This window comes from Condylura cristata, unplaced genomic scaffold, assembly GCF_000260355.1.
Source record: "Condylura cristata isolate star-nosed mole 26May11 unplaced genomic scaffold, ConCri1.0 scaffold00013, whole genome shotgun sequence".
Classification (NCBI taxonomy): domain Eukaryota; kingdom Metazoa; phylum Chordata; class Mammalia; order Eulipotyphla; family Talpidae; genus Condylura; species Condylura cristata.
Genome location: NW_004567114.1, coordinates 18,968,549 through 18,987,579, shown reverse-complemented (window position 1 = coordinate 18,987,579; position 19,031 = coordinate 18,968,549). Strand labels below are relative to the sequence as shown.

Here is a 19,031-nt window from a genome sequence, read left to right as displayed (position 1 = left end):
CTCTCCTGACCACCCGCTGCTCCCCTTAGCAGTGTGCTTCACTGATCTGCCTGTTCTGCTCCCCGCTCTGTCTCTGGTGAATCCTCTCACCACCTCTAGCCTGTACTTAAAAACTAGTTCTTGAAAGCTGACTATAGAAATGAGCCATCGAGAAGAGGAGGGACAAAAGCCACTGCAGGGCACACAGTGGTCCCTCATGGTGGGCGACGGGCGCTTGGGCAGGAGCGCTGTGGGGTGGGCGACGGTCGCTTGGGCAGGAGCGCTGTGGGGTGGGCAACGGTCGCTTGGGCAGGAGCGCTGTGGGAAGAAACCTGAAGGACGAGCCCTCTACCCCTAAATACAGTGATGCACACCATTTTTAAAAAGATATTGAATAATTTTAAAACTATTTTTTAAAAGCTTTCATATTTTATGGGGGTGGAGTGGGAAATGGGATCATAAAATTGTGGGGCAGAGCGTACTGGCCTACGGTGATGGCACAGAGTGATTTGGCGATGGGAAGCCCACGGGGATTACAACTGAGATGGGAAAAGGCACAAAATGATGTAAAAATAATCTATTATATTATTTTTAAAAAAAAAAAGCTTTTGACAAGTAAATTGAGGACACAATACAGCAAGCTGGTCAGTCATCAACCTTCCTTTAGACAGATGAGAAAAGTTAGCAAATATTTACCAACTAGTTACCACAATGAGTTAAATCTATATTTATTCTTTACCTTGACTTTCCATTTACTGATAAAGGGCACAGTTTTCCTAAAATACAGAAAGGTCTGTAGTACGTTTTCCTCTAAGTCTTCTAACTTCTATTCCCCTGGGACAATCTTAGCTGCAGGCCAGTCCATTACTGGTGCTACCCAAATCTGTGTGGGGTCTGCGGTCAGAGAGAGCTTCTGAGGCAGACTTCGATCATCATCCTTGTGATCACTAACCTGCTGGCTATGACCTCACTGATAGTATAATAAACTAACTGGTACAGGCAAACTGAGGCCTGTCTTACTCGGTTAAGAGCCTAAAAATCTCTCCATATTGTACAAATTATTTTGCAAATCAATCAGTGATTCTAATACACTAGCTTGTGGGCACATGAAAATTCTTGTCCTTCTACAAGTACCCTTAACGCCGGCTTCACAGCTTCAGCCCGATATCCGGCAGAGCCACGCTACTGGTTTGTCAGCGTCTCTGCAGCTCAGCACACCGGTGTTCTAGAGTCTATCCATACCTAGTGAGCTTCCGGGAACAGTCATTACCCATCCACAATATAAAGGGCAAAACATGCTTTTCCCCAAAACTATAAGGTATTTTTTTTTCAAACTCAGTGGATCCAACAGAGTGAATTTCCTTCTATCTCTGTTCAGCACACGGCCTGGCACGTGAAGACAGCTCCAGCCCCAGCTTTCTAACAGCATGACCTGGAAAAGCACTCACCCTCTCTGGTCTTCTTTCTCATATCCACAGTGAAGATACTAATTATATCTGTCATGTGCCCCTCAAAGGGAGGTAACAGGGCTCAGTTCAGATCGTGCATATAAAAGAACTCTCTAGTTCCATATCTGCTGGGACAATCTAACTGTTCCAACATGTGTGGCTAGTTCTGTTGCGACCAGTCTAACTGTCCTAACGTGGGTGGTTAGTTCTGTTGTGAACAGTCTAACTGTCCCAACGTGTGTGGTTAGTTCTAACATCTGTTTGGAAAAATACTGACAAAGAATTGCGATACCATTACTCAAAAAATTTCTCAAGTAAGTCTGGCAGATATAGTCACATTTTCTTTTGGTTGTTATTGCATGTCTGCCAGGAGAAAGTCCTCTCTGGTTCTATTTTCTCCCCCAGATCTTACAGGGTATGCCAAGAATGCAAGGTCCTGACTGTTCTTAACTCGGGCCATTTTTCAATGTTGTATCTACAGCAAGCAACACAAGTGAAGAGTTGGCTTCTCCCTCTGGGACAGAGCTCGACCTTGCTCATTACAAAACAGCAGATTTCTCCCATCAACATTCCTCAACTATGACGTACCCGCTGCACGTGCGTCAAGACCCATGACACCACATGGGGCCTGGGAGCAAGGAGAACTGACACCTGCATGCTGATGGTGCATCCTGCTTGCTGTGTCATGAGAAATGAAGTCTTCGTCTCTGAACCAGGACGGTGTCTCTGCCAGCATCCATAAAATAGCGACAGGCTAGCCTAACAGCTTGTGAGTAGGGTAAAATAAAATCCCAGACCTCGACCGTTCTGGCAACAAGCATAAGATGCTAAGACATAGCTTTCTGCAAGAGAAAGGATGAGTCCCATGGGCTGATGGCCGGTTCTGGAATTCGATAGCAAATGCTCTTGCCTGAGTGGTGGGCAAGGGAAGTAGTAGGAGTCCCCCACTGCCCTATCTATTGATGAGGTTCACTAGAAAGAGGCTGGAATGAAATAATCTATCCAAATACTGTCTTGGGCACTGCGCACTATCTTCTGCATAAAAGGAGGAAGAGACTATAGGGCAAGTAATCGCGACTGCAAAGCAAGTCTTGAAGACCCAGCGAAAAGGCAATATAGATGCAGCTGCTGAATTAAGAAGTTTCCAGAATTTACATAAGTGATGCCAACAGTACTTCACTGTTCATACAGAACTCTGGGTAAAGTGAAAATGCTGAAAGACCCCTGGGAGAGCTGTATACTCGAGCCGAAGGTACATATGCCTCTTTTAGTGACTTCGAGCCCTCTCTCCCTCTGTGTCTAAGACGCCTCTCCTCTACGGTCACCCGAGCTGCTTAAAGAGTGAGATGGTTAGTAAGGTCTCACTGTCTTATGACACAGGCCATACACACATATTTAGGGTGTGGGGGAACTCAAGAGGGGAAAAGGAACTCAAACTCAGGATTCTATTAGATACAGGGGTCTATGAGTCCATCCTACTCATCCCCTGGAGAGGAGGATTTATGTCACACAAGTAACCAAAGGTGCTGAGAACTGCCGGGTGACCATCGCAGTTATGCAGGGGCCAGCAGAAAGGGGCCCCAAGCCCCTGGGCTCGACAGGCAAGCATTCTGGGGAGCAGTGATGCCATGGCTGGTGTACCCAGCACCCCCACGTTCTTAACTAGGGAATGATATACTCTCTGGTTGCCTGTCACCCCATTCCTGATGCAGGTCTTTTAGACCTATTAGCTCAATGGGGGAAAGTGCCCAGATTTATTTGATAGGACTTAAGCCAAATTCCCAGGGGAGATGGGCAGGCAAAATGGCCTTGTGGGTAGGGTCCTTCTATTATTGTCCTGGCTTCCACTGCTAAATGATTAACTGTGGTATTTATCCTGCAAGTATCAAAGAGGATTACCCCGATCCGAGACTGCCACACATTGCGATGTAAACCCTTTCCCTGCTGGGTAGAGAAATGTAATAATATAAATCACAGAAAGAAATGGGAATCACAGCTTTAAAGACATCATGGCTGCCAGAGTGCTGAGGACTATTCTCCGAGATAACAGTGCCACCTGCAGTAGGCAGGCGCCAGGCACATAACTTTTAAAATTTTAAATGCATCACTAAGTCCCTAGAAACTGAGTGCCTGACAACGGTGTTAGGACAACAGTTGATTTTGCCAATCCGAAGTGGGTGACTTGGAATCTATGACTGAAAAGAGAAGGGCTCCTCATTTCTGTTCCAGTGGCAATGGTGGGCTCCAGAGAAGAACCAGGCGCCCAAGAGAAGACACAATTTTATGTGAACAAGTGGCAGTTCCCACTTTGGAAGATTCTAGCTTCCATTTCACCACCTAAAGTAAAAGCTGCTGGTTAACAAAAGCTTTTTTTTTTTTTAATAGCAGTTTATTTTTACATCATTTTGTACATTTTTTTTTATCTCAATTGTAATCCCCACGGGTTTCCCATCACCAAGTCACCCGTGTGCCATCACCATAGTCCCGTGCACTTCCAACAAAAGCTTCTTGATTCACAAAATCTTCTCTAATGCCTGTGTCTGGCTCACTGACAGACTAAATTAAAAGTTGGTGGTATCCACCGGGCAGCAGCCATCCCGCAGCCCCACGACAGCTCTGGAGTGCCAACTGCAGCGTAGACCAGCACCACAGGCTGCCCTGAAGCCACCACCCTGGCCTTAGACAGTCCTCCTGAGACACAGACAAGCTACATTTTTACTGATGGTAGCCATCTGGTATGCCTCTTGGAAGACTATAAACAGATTACAAACACTTCTCTCTGTCTGACAGTCTGCAGAGGGGACAATCTGGACGGCGCATGTAGCTATCTGCATGAAGGGACAGTAGGCGGCCAAGACTGGCTGGAATCAAGCTGCTGGGCAAATCTGCACCATCCAACCCTGCTGCCACTGGCCCCCGGATGCATCAGTGCACCAGCAGGAACACCTCTACCGTCACAGACCCAACACAAACTCAAAGTCTCTGAAGCAGACACCAACACTGCATTGTGGTGACTTATGACTCCTGCCAAGAGTCGCCTGTTCATCTTACATTAGAAGAAGCCACATGGCATGGGGCACTAACCAGGCCTGCTCTGAGGAAAATGACACTCAGGGCTGTTCGTTTCTCTGGGTTCTACTGTCATTGTCTCACCTCTGCACATACTTTCTCAGCTTAGTGCTGCTGATGCTGTTCCAGTCCAGTCATCAGCCCTGCATATACCACTGTGGCCCCTGAAACTACACTATGTCATGTTTTCAAGCCATCCATAGTAAAAAAGGTGTACTTTATTTTTTTTGCAATGGGTCAAATTGACCCTATAATGGGTCAATTGTGAAGGTATTTGATGATATTCCATACTCCCTACTTCCAAGGCATCTGATATTGTCAAACATTGAAGAGTCTTCTCAAAAAATTTCTGACTCTGCTTCTCTCATTTACTAAGGCAGTTCAGGCACTTAATCCAGTCCTCACCAGAAAGGATGCATCTCTTCTTAGCCACCACTGGGTAGTGCACAAGACAAGGGCGGAGGGTTATATAAACCCTGGTGGCAAAACAGATTTAAGTGCAGCACTGTGAAGCTAGCCACTGCTGCTTCAGTGCAAGTTCGACCCCCGGTCCCAGAGGTGACCCACATGGTACAGCAAACCTCACCCACTGCTCCCTTCAGCAAGTACTTTGTTGATCTGCCTGTTCTGCTCCCCACTCTGTCTCTGGTAAATCCTCTCACCACCCCTCACCTCTGGCCTGTACCCCAGTTCTGTATGCACAAAAAAATGAATAAACCTTTTTTAAAAATAATAAAATCTAAGATTCTTCACTGACCATGCCTAGGAAGGATTCGTCTTTCCTTCCCAGAATTTTCTGGGAGTGACATGTTTCTAGAGCATAAAGATAATGAGTGCACTATTTGTCAAGTCCCCAGAATTCTCACATGGTGAAGGTGAGAGACATATAATGAGTCTGTCAATGTTCTAACAATGCCTTGGCAAAAAGTTCTGGATATAAGAAAGAAAAAGAAAAATACTGGATGGTTTCACTCATAGCAGGAGTATAAGGGATTAGGGAAATATACTATATATATATATATATATATATATGAAGGAGAGGGGAACAGGATCAAAACATGGGACTATGGTGATGGCACATGAGTGAAGTGGCTGCTGTGGGAAGTCCACAGGGATTACAACTGATGAAAAAAAGCACAAAATGAAGAATGATGTAAAAAAATACATACATAAAAAGTTCTGGATATTAACAGAAGATAGAGAAAAGGTGAAATGATAGGTAATGGGGTGAGACACACCGATTATACAGCAGAGGAGAGAAATAAAACCCTGGCAATTGGGTTAATTGCATGAAGTGTGTCTCTTGCCTCAGTGGTGTATCTAAAGGCAGAAGACTAGACTAGAACAGCATCGTGGACACTGAACCTGAGAAAGTGTCAGTAGAGGTGAGGCACCCATGACGATATCGCATGGGGAAGGGCACAGAGTCCACCTTAAACTCCTAGAAATATCAAAAGAAGGGAGACAATGGAGGCTCTTCTTCTTCCCCAGGCCCAGTTCCTACCCTATCTATCTGTGGCAACCTGAAGATTTTGCCATTGCACTATGACATCAGAAAAACTTATATGAAACTGGCTAGTTCTGACTTATTCTGATGTGCCTGACCACCAGTCCCCGTCATGGACCTCCCTCTAACATACGCAAGGTTGCATGGACCAGCACAAGTTTCTGTCACTCTAAACCAACTTCATGTGTTTCTCCTGATAACCTTAGCTGTCAGTTCTTATGTGACTGAGGTGGCACTGTTCAGTGGCGCTGCCCATGTGGCTTAACCAAGCCACTGTAATGGTGCTCTAAGTCAAAGATGATGTGATGCAAATGAAAGTTAACAAAAACTCCTGAAGTGGGGTGAACTGCCCACCTCCATGGAAGAATGGGCCATGGAATAGTTTTTCATTGGGCATAGAAATTGCTTTTTTTTTTTTTTGGCAGGAGAAGGGCGGAGGGTCATCAAAGCAATAACTATAGGACACCAAAAATCAGATGACACCTGTCTGAAACCCGGTGCACAAGTCATAATGGGTAATAGACTGGCTTATACGAATAACAGACTGAACATAAACAGTTTTTTCAAATAAGGCTTACTGGTTGTTCCCCACCAAAAATACATTCACAGGTGGCTAAATCCAGACACCTGGAGAGTGTGGTTAAGTGCCACGGGTTGGCCTCTTTCTGCTGATTTGAGTCCTACTGACAGGGGTCTTATTAATTAGATGCTCTCTTTGGAACAAATTGTTGGCCCCTGCGTCTGTCAGGCAGTGTTGTTTTTTCTTTTTTAAATGAAAGTTATGAGCATTTGTGAGCACCACATGCATGCCCTCTTGCACAAATACGATCACATGAAATGGCTGGGTCAACAGTTCAGATTTAAAGCTACAGCAAGGCAGTTTTCCAGTACGGGTATATTCCACTCATTCCACTGGTTGAGTAAAATTCTGGCTGATCCATATCCTTACCAACACTTGGTTTTTCTCTTTTTTTAACTGTTGTTGTGCAGTATTTTAAATCAATTTAAATGTACGCTTTATATACAATAAAGTGAACCCATCTTGAAAGTTCATTTTCATTGGTTCTTGTTCAATTATTTTTGTTTCGGTTTGTTTTTCTTTCCTGTCAGGCAGGATTAAGTGTCAGCAGTTTAACCAGAGTAGCCAATGAAGTTGCATATTCCTGTGAAAATTTGCAAGAAGCCAGGTAGACATGTAAGATTGTGGGGAGAGAGAATCCTCATGGGATGACCCCACACTTATTTTCTTGCCGCAGTCCCTAGTCACCCAAGTTGTCCCTGCTCCCGAAGAATCAGTGAAAGATATCCTCTTCACTGATGCCTAGAAATCCTGCAGATTCGAATGTAGACCATAGAAAATTCTATACTCAGAATTCTCAATTCTCCTTGGAAAGTTTCAAAGCACCTGTAAAAGTCAGTTTGATAGCAAAGAGGGACACTACAAAATAATCTGGAAATGAAGACTGTTTCCTCAGATCTAAAAATGCCACCGCCATTCCAAAAAAATAGCCTTTAGATGGCACCTGGCTAGAGGCAAGCCCCGCCCCGCCCATTTCTCCTCCACCGCGACCCCGCCCCGGCTCAATGTGTATCCCGCCCCCTCCAGGCCTGAGGACCAATCCCAAGACGCGTCCCGCCTTCCGGTTGCCATGGTGCCCGCAAAGTTCCCACCCGTCACTCACCAGATGTGCTGTGGCTGGTCCAGACGGTGGAAGCGGGTGGCGAAGGACAGCAGCGTCACCAGGGCCAGCGGGACCCACCGGCCGACTATACAGAAGCGCCGCGAGCCCCCGGCAGGCCGTTTGGGGCTTCGCGCTGCAGCCTCGTCGGCCACGTTCGGGCTCACGGCCCTACCAGCCTGGGACCCACAGCGTCCCCTCCGGGGCCGCAGCTCGGACCCCGCCAGACCTCCGCCCCCCGCCGGCGGCATCCTTCCCCTCCTCAGGACCTCCCTCCGGCCCGCGGGCACACTAGGTCTTGCGAGCCTCCCCGCCAAGAAGTCACAAAGGGACAGCTCGGGGTGCCCTGGGAAATGTAGTTCCCGGCGCCGGCAGCGGGGCGCGGGGCCCCGGCCTCTGGGCTGGGCGGGGAGTGCGGAGGCCGCTAGGAGGCCGCTGGTGGCGCAGAGCATGCCGGGCGGCGAGGCCGGCGACCGGGCCCGGGAGGAGAGGGGCTCAGAGAACTGCAATTCCCGGCAGCACCGGGAGAGGGGGCGTGGCGGCGGGGCGGGGCGAGCCAGGAGAGCCCGTAGAGGTCATTCTAGTCCAACCGCTCGCTTTACCGAGACGAAAGCCAAGGTTCTGACGTGTCGGGGTCCCACTGGGCCTCGATCGTCGACGACTCGGAGAACCCCAGGCTTGAAGTTTCCTAGCCCGGAGGAGAGGTCGCCAGAAGTGCGAGATGCAAGCAGGGAAGGTCTGTGCCCCGCACCCGGGGAGAGGGGCGCTGCTTAGAAACACTGAGAAACCCTGGGGGCGGAGTCAAAGGTGAGCCCTTAGGCCCCGCCCACAGGCCGACAACGACTCCCAGCATGCAGTGCGCCCGCCGTCTCTCTTGGAGCCTGCGCACTGCGGGCGGGAGCCTTCGCTGCCTGGAAGGTGGACGCGAGGCGTGTCGCGCACCTGGGAGCACCTGGGCGAGCTGGGCTTGGCCGGCCTATCCCCTCGCACCTCACCCTTTCCTCCCCTAGGATTTCCGACACCTTCTTCTGCACAGCCCTGCTTTCTCCTTTCCCAGCCGATCGATTGGACAAGTCCCGTTACCAGACGGCTTTCCAGTGTTTGCCTTTTAAGAGCGCCCCGGCGCGGCGCGTGGGGCGGCAGTGGCACTCAGGGCCTCCCGGGGATCCTCACGGGCCTGCCCCAGCGGCATTGAGTCAACCTGTAAAAAAGGCCCCGAGAATCTCTTAAATTTCATGTTTTTCCCGCCTTCCCCTATGAATCTTACCAGCTGCCGTTTATTGCTCGGAGGCAGGTACACCAAGTGGGATATAGCATCGCTTTAATACCCCCAAATGGGATTTGGGGAGCCTTTCTCTAAAGGCATGTGTACAAAGTGGCTTGAAAATAAAATCCTGTCTAGAGTGGTGAGAACCTGTATTTGAATTGGAAACGAATTCCCGGAGTGGTGATGAGATGAATAGTTGGGCATAAAATCAGCTGTGCAACTGCAAAAGCGAGAGGGATGGTTCATATATTACCACTGGTAAAAGAAAGAGCCAAATCTGCCCTCCAGCCTGTCTCTACTGGCCCAAGAGTAGGAAACCTGAGGGCAGAGGCATTTACAGTGACTGTCATGGCAAGTGCAGACCAAGGGTATGACATTTAGTAACTGAGGCAAAGCCTCTGAAATGGGATCTGTTGCTCCCTAGTTAACCCCTCCCTCACTGGCCCTGTCTCAACCCCAGGGGCCCCTCCAGCCTGGCCAGGTCAACAAAGAGATATACCTCCAAAAAGGGTAATCTTGATTGTGGCCACACCTCCTCCCCTTCCAAAGACACCCACCCCCTCTCATCTGCTTTCGGTGTTGGAACCATCTTCATTTTTCCCACAAAAGGGCCCTTCAGTACAGGATGGAGCTTAGGCTCAGGAACCCACGTGGGAGGGCTGAGGTCCCTACTTGTGCCCTTGCCCTAGAAGACCAAGAACATCAGAGACAGTAAGAAACAGCAGGTTTAGATAGTAGATTGGTGTGCTTGGCATGGTGAAAGGAGAGGGAATTTGAGTGAAATGCCTGTAGCCAGAGGGGTGACCTGAGAAAAATCTGTTCAGTTCAACCTTATCTACATGGATACACATGTGTTTGCCTGAAGATTCATGAGCTAAATGCCAGTGCTTCTGTCTCGTTATCCATGAAGCTCCAGAGATTTTAACCTTTTCCGTAAACTTTAGAGGTGGCCTAAAGGTAATGAATGAGAGAAGTAGGCCAGGCAGGCACCAAGGCAAATCAGAGAGGACATACCCTGATTAGAATGGGCCGCTAGTTGTTCTTGATTAGTTATTTCTACTCAGGAGCCCCAGTCTGCTCTGATTTTTTTTTTTTTTAAGGAAAAAGAGACAACAGACTTTGCATATGAAATGATATGAAATGTCCTTTTTTTTTTTTTTTTTTGCAACTAATTGAAACCTTTCTAAATGCTTTGAGACCAAACAGAGCACTGGGCTGCCAACCTGCCACTTCAGCCTTGGTGTAAATATACCCCAGCTATATTACTGCACCAGTGGAGAGCCTGGAGGTTTGGTGGGTGGATGAATAGGAAGAGATGGACACTGAAGCATCAAGGAATTCCTGGTCTTCCTGGCCCAGCACTAAATGGACTCTAAGCCATCATTTTAGGGCAATCTTTCCTTTGATAGATGAGGGAACTGAAAACTAGAGAAGGCAGTTTCGAGGTCAGGCAGTGCTGGTTCCATGAACTGTGGCCTCAAAATCAGTAGCCTGCCTGCCTTAGACACCAAATCTGGCTCCACGAGGAGCATAAAATTCTTCCCACAAGTTGGAAAGAGAAGCCTTTTCTGGCTAGAGTCAAAGTTCCCGGCAGCCTTTCTAGCCCAACTTCCCATTGGTTCAAGGGAGCCACCCCTTCAGAGTCCCTCCCCCTGCAGGCCAATTCTGTGAAAACGGACATTCTCCAGGAGGCCAAGGGTCACCGCAGCACCATGACTGAGTCTGGCAAGGTAAGGCAGGCCACTTGCAGGCTAGCTCCCCCTTTCAGGGGTCCCGCACACACAGTAGTTTGCTGCAGTTTAGAGATGAGGGACCTCACATGACTTCTGAAACCTCTGAACCGGAGATCTCTGTGTGAGGCCTGAGTTGCCCAGATGCAGGCCTGAGGAGGGAGGCCTGGCAGGGATGAGGAGAGACCATGCTGAGCCCCCTGAGCAGGGGCTGCTGCCTCCAGCCAGTGTGCTCCAGGGACCCAGAGCACCCCAGCATGTGCTAATGCGTTCCCTCATCCTCTCTCTCCTCAGCCCATCCTCTATTCCTACTTCCGAAGCTCCTGCACATGGAGAGTTCGAATAGGTAAGAGTTGGGCCTCCAGGAGCTGGGGTGGGCTGGAGTGGAAGGAGACCCGAGAAAAGAACCTGGGGTACAAAGGGCTGCTGTCACCCGACCAATCAGCATCTGGAGCCCTCAGCCCCAAATGGCACCTTCACCTGGGAAGTCCACCCAGGGGAGCAAGGGGCGGCAGGAAGGGAGGGGTTTTTTTCTCTTAGGACCGCCAGCTCTCCCACTCTGCTCTTCAAAGCCCCTAGGCAACCATGCGTAAAGCAGACCCACAAAATCCTGAGGTCCTTGGTAACTGGCAGGGACCAGCTGGCCTTCCTCAGTTATCTTATTTGATCTGGCAAATTCAATAGAACTTGCCCGTGTCAGCTGACTTTGGAGAAGCAGAAACTGGGGCCTTCTGGCTTAGTTCTAATTTGACCCTTCCCCCCCTCAGCTTAACATAGTGCTTGGTAAAGGTCATAGTCCTCCCACCCATACTGAGGGTGAACTGTGCTGAGTGCTTTTGTATGCAAGCTTCTACTTAATCTCCAAAACCCTGGGCGGGAGGTATTCTTGTCTCCAATGTACCATTGTGGGATGAGGGGCCCGACCACAGAGCCCTCATACCTTGCCCAGATTATGTAATTAGTCAGAGATAGAGCTGGAATTCAGACCCACTAGTTGGGCCCCAGAGTCCAGGTTCTTAACTATGGCACTGCGCCCACCTGGCAGCTGGACACTGAAACACAGAGGCCCAAGACCACAGCTAGCAAATAAACGTGACATATTAGCCGCCAGCAGCCTGGCCCCTGGAGCCTGGCCCTCACTGGAAAACCATCCTCCGTGACCTCCCCCATCCCACAGACACGTGGTCTTTGCTGGAAGCAGAAGGCCAGAGCGCTGGGGTGCCAAGGGCACGTTTCTCTGAGAAGATGCCCTCCTGGGGCCAGAGCCTCCAGCTGGGCCAGAGGCAAAGCTCCACAAGTGCCAGCTCCGTGTGTGTGCAGGCCTTTCCCACCACACTCAACCACTTTCACTCTCCAGAGTGGGTGAGGAGGCTGGCACTGAGGAGGTGCCCCGTCTCCCGGCTATCTTCAGACGGTGCCAGGCTCCTGGCCCATTCACTCCTTGTGTTTCTGCCATTATCGTAGTTTAATGCACGTGTGTGCCCCCACACACACACACGGTCCCCTATACTAGGGTTGACACAGCATTTTCCCTGTCACTGTGCCAGGGACCTTACAAGTAGCACCCACAAGAGCCCGATGCCCTGTGCAAAATCTAGCAAAAGGCCCCAGCATTAGGGAACATAGTCTGCTGGCCTTGCCCTGAGCACCTTGCCTTCACCCTTACGATGCCCCCATCAGGTTACTGCCAACAAATGAGCCCCGCGGGGACAGGGGAGCGCAGGGCTCTTGCCTGCTAGTTCCAGGAGCCCACAGGGGGTGAGGAGTGCAGCTTCATAGCACTACAGGGGGTGCGGGGTAGGGGCAGAACCACGGGCAGTTCATGGACAGGACAAGCAGAGCACCGTGGCCTTAGAGAGGAGAGAGGGGCTAGGCAGGGCCCCCCGTCACCCTGGGAACTACTGCTGTCTCTCCTAGCTCTGGCCCTGAAAAGCATCAACTATGAGACAGTACCCATCAACCTCATAAAGGATGGGGGGCAGCAGGTAAGAAGGCCACCCCCAGGCTATGGTGTGGGAGTTGGCAGCCGTAGAGTGGGGCCCGGCAGGGCGTACAGACTCCTGCGCCCAAAGGTCACCCTGCACTCTAGGGTCCCATGGTTTTCGGCTCTCCCTGTGGGATGGGGTGGCAAGCTGTGCAGCGAGAGGCACCGCACTGCAGCTGGGCCTCTTGGTGCCTAGCCCCTGGTGGGTGGTGGCGAGGGGGTCATTACCCCATACTGAATGCACCCTCTGAGGTATAGAGAGTAGCATGTCAGAAGCCCAGTAGCTTATCAGCCACTGGGGGACTGGGATACTGCACAGATGCCCACATGGGCCTGGAGCCAGGCCCTTCCCCAGGCAGGAGGCTGGTGGGAGCAGGCCTGGGCTCTTCCTGTGGGCTGGGCAAAGTTACCTACCCCACCTGGTCCTTTTCTCCATAGTTCTCCGCAGAATTCCAGGCGCTGAACCCCATGAAGCAGGTGCCAGCCCTGAAGATTGATGGACTCACCATTGGCCAGTCGGTGAGTGCAGTCCTGAACCAAGTCCTGGCCCTCGCAGATCTTCCTGGCCTGTGTGTGTCAAGACGCCTAGAGTTTAGTGGGGCAGATAAACATTCGTCAGAGGGCGCAAGGTGGGCTGCTTTGAGAAACTCAGGCATCTAGGAAACAGGAGTTGACAGAGAAGGGCCCGAAAAGTTTCTCCCATTGGCTTTGAGAGCATTGGCTTCAGTGGCCTGGAACAAGGGAGCAGGGAGGGGAGGGGGGAAGGAGGAGGAAGAGTCTGCTGACCCTGGGTCCCCACCCTCCCCTCACTGCTCCCTCTGGACAGCTGGCCATCATCGAGTACCTGGAGGAGACCCGGCCCACGCCCAGACTCCTGCCTCAGGACCCCAAGAAGAGGGCCCAAGTGCGCATGATCTCCGACCTCATCTCCAGCGGCATCCAGCCCCTGCAGGTGTGGCACCGGTGTGAGGCGCCCCACCCACTCCCACCCCCCTCACACACACACCACCTGGAAAGCCACAGTGAGGGGCCAGCTTGGGCGGGGCTGCAGGAGGACCAGGAGGGGTCCTCAGAGGCTCCGGCCTACACCCCGGCACAGGCGGGAGGGGTCCCAGAAACTGTTCACCGCATTTGAGAAGCGTCAAACATCATTCCAGAAGCCCTGGGCTCCTGAGGACACATGCAGAGGTGTGGGGGTCGGGAGAGCTGGGTGGCAGCCGAGGCTGAGCAGCTAGCCAGGTGAGCCAGGCCACTGTCTGCTGTGGTCCAGGCTGGGGTTCTCCAAGGGTTGTATTATTTTACAAAGTTTCAGTGGTAGAGCAAATAGACAAAAGCAGTGAACAGTTCATCGTTGCTCGCTAATGACTTTGGAGGAAGTAGCCCCCAAAGCAAGTCGTGCCAGTGCCAGGACCCTGGCTGTGCACCGGTGCCCTGCTCCCATGTCACTTTGTGTATTCAGAGGAGGTTGGAGGAGGCAGAGAGCCCCTCTTCACAGACAGGGAAACTGAAGCTGAGATGCAAAGTGGATCCGGACCAGCCCCACCCTGGACCACGCTCCCTCTTCCACAGGGGGCCACGGAAGGGGAAGCTTTGCACTGTAGGGAGAGGCCTCAGCTTTTAGCCACACTCCCTCCCTCATATAGCTCTGCCAGGGCACAGGGCCCACCTGGCCAGATGGTGGCCACTGGGACTGCCCTCGCCTCAGCCCAGAGCTCTGATGGGAGGAAGGCACTCAGAGCCGGGCACCCTGGGGCATGGACAGCCAAGGGCACTTGGGCATGGAGTTTCCCTGAGGGCCTGGCCCAGCCCAGCCCCAAGTCCAATCACAGATTCTCTTTGGGCTGCACAGAACCTGTCTGTCCTGAAGCAAGTGGGAGCGGAGAACCAGCTGGCCTGGGCCCAAAAAGTCATCAGTTCTGGATTTAATGGTGAGTCTGTGAGCAACCCTGACGTGGCCTTTCAGAGGAGGCTCCCCATGGCCAACAAGTCCTCCCATGCTCTAAGAAGCCCCTGACAGACCTGGCCTGGACCCCTGGCACTGGCAGACACCTCAGTTCCTGGGCCTCAAAGCCCTTTCGCTGCTTGGCCCAGCCTCTGCCTCACTGCCCACTCCAGCCAGGAAACCAAGGGCAGCAAAGTGCCAGCTTATCAGCGAGAGCACAGCTGCCTTGGTGAGGAGAAGGCCAGTCTACACGAGGGGAAGAAATGGCAATGGGGCTGGAGGAGCTCAGGGAAACATGATCTTGCCCCCATGCCCCCCTCAACTCTCTCCAGATCTGCTGCTACACTCCCTCCAGCACATATGCACTAGCCTGTCATTTAGCTAACACCCCCCACCCCCAGTGGGGGCACTGCCCAGAGAGACTGACCTCCCCTTCCTGTGCCCAGACTAAGGTTATTCATGTGGCCTCCCCATAGCTCTAGAGAAGATCCTGCAGAGCACAGCGGGCAAGTACTGTGTGGGAGATGAGGTGAGTAAGCCCTCCCAGGCCCCCCGCTGCTGAGGGATCTCCCACACAGCCTCCCCAACTTGGACTCAGGGACCTGCCTCCCCCCAAGGCAGCTTCCTGAGGATCACCTGGACGCAAAGCAGGGCGGACATGACCCGAGGTCATCTTCCCTGGGCTGAGCAGTTTATTCATGAGGAGCTCCTCTGCTCACTCTTAGCTGCCTCAGTGAGCTCCTCATTCCTGAAGTATTCAAGCTGAAGGCCTCAGCTCAGATGAGGGATGAGAGGGGCCTACTTTGGTGCCAGTTCTAGGATTCTAGGATTCACATGTCTTGGCTCCCACAAGCTAAGGCCTAGCCCTCTGGTAATTCTGACTCCAGAGCCCCCACCTCAGGGAGCATTCACTAAGTGCCTGTAGTGGTTTTTCACAGGCACAGTATCATCCACAAGGCAATCAAACCTTCTCTGGGCACCAGCAGGGCTGGTTGTCAGGACAACTGATGCAAGGCCAGGGAGAAGCTCACTAGTCCTGGGGCCCCACACAGGGGTGGGGGGGGTTAGTGGGGAAGGCGCTGGCGGGGCCATGGGGCATGGAGCTGGATGGGAGCAGCAGGAGTCAGGCCCCAGTGCCATCAGCAGTGGACACACCCAGCCCAGGGGGTGGGTGGGTGGTCTTGTGTCTGGGGTGCACACCCTGACACGAACCCACCCACCCCCTTTCAGGTGACCATGGCTGACCTATGCTTAGTGCCTCAGGTGGCAAACGCTGAAAGGTAAGAGCTCCCCCCACTCTCCCTCTGCCTGTGGTTCCTCCCTCTCAGTGCCCAGCCTCTCAAGTCAGACTTCCTCTCCCCCACTTCAGCAACTGAGGTAGCATCTCATTCAGAAGCCCCCAATCAACCACACCAGCCACTGTGCGAGGCCTCGGCAGCCCCAGTGGTCCTGCAGAGCCCCTGTTCCTAAGCGGGGGCACTTCGTGTGGTAGACATCCCTAGGAGAAACCACCTGACACGGCTTACCTTTGTCCAGCTGTGACCTCCCGCCACCTTCCTCTGTCAGCCCTCGGTGAGGCACGCTGAGTACCTCTGTGGAAGGGGCCACACTAGCACTGGCAGGGATGTGGAAGTGTCTGGCATGTTCCCTGCCCCCGAGAAACTTTATGACATAGTAGTCTATCTCTATAAATGCCCAGCAAGCTGCCTTCCACATAGGAGGCTCTCAATAATAACAGTCATGGCTTGAAGAGAAACAGGCAACAGAGGTGCCAGATGATTCTGCACAAGTCTACTCATCCCCAGAGAGCTCCCGTGAAAGGCACCCCTTGCTAAGGCCATGTTCCCAGTCCTTCCCTGGCCAGCCCAGGGGCCACCTCCAGCCCCACCTGTTTCCCTCACTGTCCACAGGGCTGTGTCCCTGTGCCCCTACAAACCTTGGCTTAGGTGGGTATTTCTCTGCCACAGGTTCAAAGTGGATGTCACCCCCTACCCTACCATCAGTCGCATCAACAAGTCACTGCTGGCTTTGGAGGCCTTCCAAGTATCTCACCCGTGCCGGCAGCCGGACACCCCCCCTGAACTGAGAGCCTAGTGCTCAAGCCCAAGCTCAGGGGTGTGGGGGCAGGCCAGGGTATGCCAGAGCAGAAGCTGGGTGTGCTACACAGTCCTGGAAACAAGTGAGCCTGGCTGGAGAGGAAGGAGACCTGCACTGGCTCTGGTTCTGCCTTCCCACTGGTTCTGGTTCTGCCTTCCCACTGAAACTCTTCCTGCCTCAACCCTCCCTCCCCCCATTTTCCAGTGTAGACAAAAACGGGGTGGGAAGATGCTGAGGGGGGGGGGTTCAGCACAAACATACCTGTTATCTGCATCACTAGGCAGTCATGAAGATGACATGAGGTTTGCCAGAAAGCTATTAGGAAGCTTAACCCCCACTATGCCTGCCTCCAAAATGCCCACCCCTAAATCTGGTCATTAAACTGAAGCCCTGGTCTCCATTTCTTCATTTAAGGCTGAATTGGGTTCAGAAGATGAACATGATTCCTAGCTGGGATTGCCCTGTGTTTGCTAGAAGAAAAAGTCAGCCAGCCATCTGGCCACTCTGCGGTGGGCCAGGCCCTGTGCAGCCAGGGACAAGGAAGAGAAGGAAGCCCAAAACCTGTCTGACAGAATCAGACACGATCCAGAAGAGAGGAGAAGCAAGAAAGCAAGTTCTGTGACCAACTCAGTTCCCAGAGCCTGGGGTGAATGTGGCTGAGAGGCCCCTTATCTTCAGGGGTCAGGTCCTTTGTACCAGTCTCAGGATCAGGCTTTACAATAATCCAGTTGTGAATGGCCCAAGAGACGGGAGGCAGGCTCCCCCCGGGCACTGTGGGCAGCTGGGGCCAGCCCAGGAGGTCAGCCGGCTGGGGTGGGTGCTTCATGTTGGGTCCCCATGCCTGGCAGTGTCCAGCCAGAAGCAGGACCACTACTTGGCAGAAATACTGTAGGGAGACTGGGGTCCCTTCTGGTTGTAAAACAAGATGACCTCATGTCCCATACGTGAGCTTTCATTTCCCGTGCAGGGCTGGAGCTTAAGTAGGGGGTGAAGGTATGTGTGCAGCTTCAGATGAAGCCACCTCCCTCAGCCAGGAGTCCCCCGAGCACCTGGTTCCCCCGGGTGCCCCCTCACGCCACTTGCTCCTGGAAATGACCTTCTGGCTGTAACTCCACCATTCACACAGTGGGGGTGTTGTCTATCTGCTTGTCTGTCACCCAAAAGGACTAGTAAGAATTTACATATTTCACCTGTTAAGTCTCCACTTAGACAATTATCGAAATTTTCAGCTGGGACCCCATGAGCCATCCTCAGGCTCATGGCACCAAATCATCCACCCTCTAACACACAAAACTACACACATGCTTCTTCCCCATTGTTTCAGTCTTCTAGGTCAACAGGCCTTTTGTAAGAAGTGTCAAATGTAACCTGACAAGCAGAATTGGTGGTGGGGAGTGGGGGAGAACAAATGCTGTGGCTTTCTCCTGGGCTCAGCAGGAAACACCAGTGATCTTGGAGTTCATTGACAAGTCTGAGGTCCTCCTTTCTCATCTGGTTTTCCCAAACCTCATACCCCCCAGACCTAGACAACAGACCCAGAACAGTAATATGTCTAAGCCAAGGACACTCATTCCAAGCTCCTTTGAGGTGCCCACCTAGGAAGTCCCGGGGTTCCTGCCCACACCCCCACATAGTCACCAGCATCACCCACAGGACGTGACTGAACCCTTCGGTTCACAGCTGCACTGGCTTTAGGGGGGCACAGCCCAGCTCCTTATCTCATGACTGTGATTTTAAAGCTAGAACGTAAGCACTGTGCCTGGGCTAGAAACTGACCTTGCCACCTTCTTTGATCAGAACCTTGGAGAGAGCCTCGTCCCTAGGGTCAGCTGTCATTTCTCTGGCGTCTCCTGTGAGCACTACAGGCTGGGGAGATGGAATTGGGAGGGCTGCAGAGAAGGCAGTTCCAGACTCAACTGAGCAATGGAGGAAGAGTGTGTGTTGGGGGGAGGGAGGACTGTGGGAGGGGCCATGGGAGGTAGAAGAGGCTCTGGCCCCACTGGAAGACCACAGCTCAGGAGGGGGCAGGCTGCCTGGTCTGGTACCTGCCTGCAGGTTGAGTCCTAATGTGTCCCCAGCCCTGGGGCCTCCATGGAGCCCAGGTTATGAATATGGTTAGCCGCCCTGCTATGGGAGGATGTGGAGACCTGAGATTTTGCTGGCTTTAGCACCTTTTCATAAGGAACTCTCCTCTGGGGACTTAGGCTGGTTACATGGGTGAGAAGAGAACCCTCTTCTCTCAGAGGCACTTAGCTGTGCTCTAGGAAGGGAGAGAATATACTTCTAAACCACCTTGCCTGCCTGACAGCAGAGTTCCCTGGAGACCCTC

General features: G+C 52.1%; 2 protein-coding genes across 5 annotated transcripts in view; one reads left to right on the top strand and one right to left on the bottom strand.

Annotated features, from left to right (window-relative positions):
• The window catches only part of POMT2 (protein-O-mannosyltransferase 2), a 48,032-nt gene extending 39,850 nt beyond the window's left edge, over positions 1-8,182 (bottom strand). For both annotated transcript variants that reach the window (XM_012724615.1, XM_004681666.2), the window contains exon 1: positions 7,686-8,182. In XM_012724615.1, the coding sequence (XP_012580069.1) occupies positions 7,686-8,134 (449 nt within the window). In that variant the 5' untranslated portion in view covers positions 8,135-8,182. The remainder of the gene's footprint in view (positions 1-7,685) is intronic.
• An 8-nt stretch (positions 8,183-8,190) lies between these two features.
• Positions 8,191-17,093, top strand: GSTZ1 (glutathione S-transferase zeta 1). Of its 3 annotated transcripts, XM_012724616.1 has the most exons (10): positions 8,191-8,418; positions 10,608-10,679; positions 10,974-11,025; positions 12,597-12,664; positions 13,102-13,182; positions 13,490-13,615; positions 14,513-14,591; positions 15,082-15,134; positions 15,836-15,885; positions 16,573-17,093. In XM_012724616.1, the coding sequence occupies exons 1-10, from the start codon at positions 8,404-8,406 to the stop codon at positions 16,697-16,699; spliced, it is 723 nt and encodes a 240-aa protein (XP_012580070.1). In that variant the 5' UTR covers positions 8,191-8,403; the 3' UTR covers positions 16,700-17,093. The 3 variants fall into 3 exon arrangements, with proteins under 3 accessions (XP_012580070.1, XP_004681721.1, XP_012580071.1); XM_004681664.2 differs by lacking the exon at positions 10,608-10,679; XM_012724617.1 differs by lacking the exons at positions 8,191-8,418; positions 10,608-10,679; positions 12,597-12,664 and having other exon boundaries at positions 10,972-11,025.
• The last annotated feature ends 1,938 nt before the right edge of the window (positions 17,094-19,031 follow it).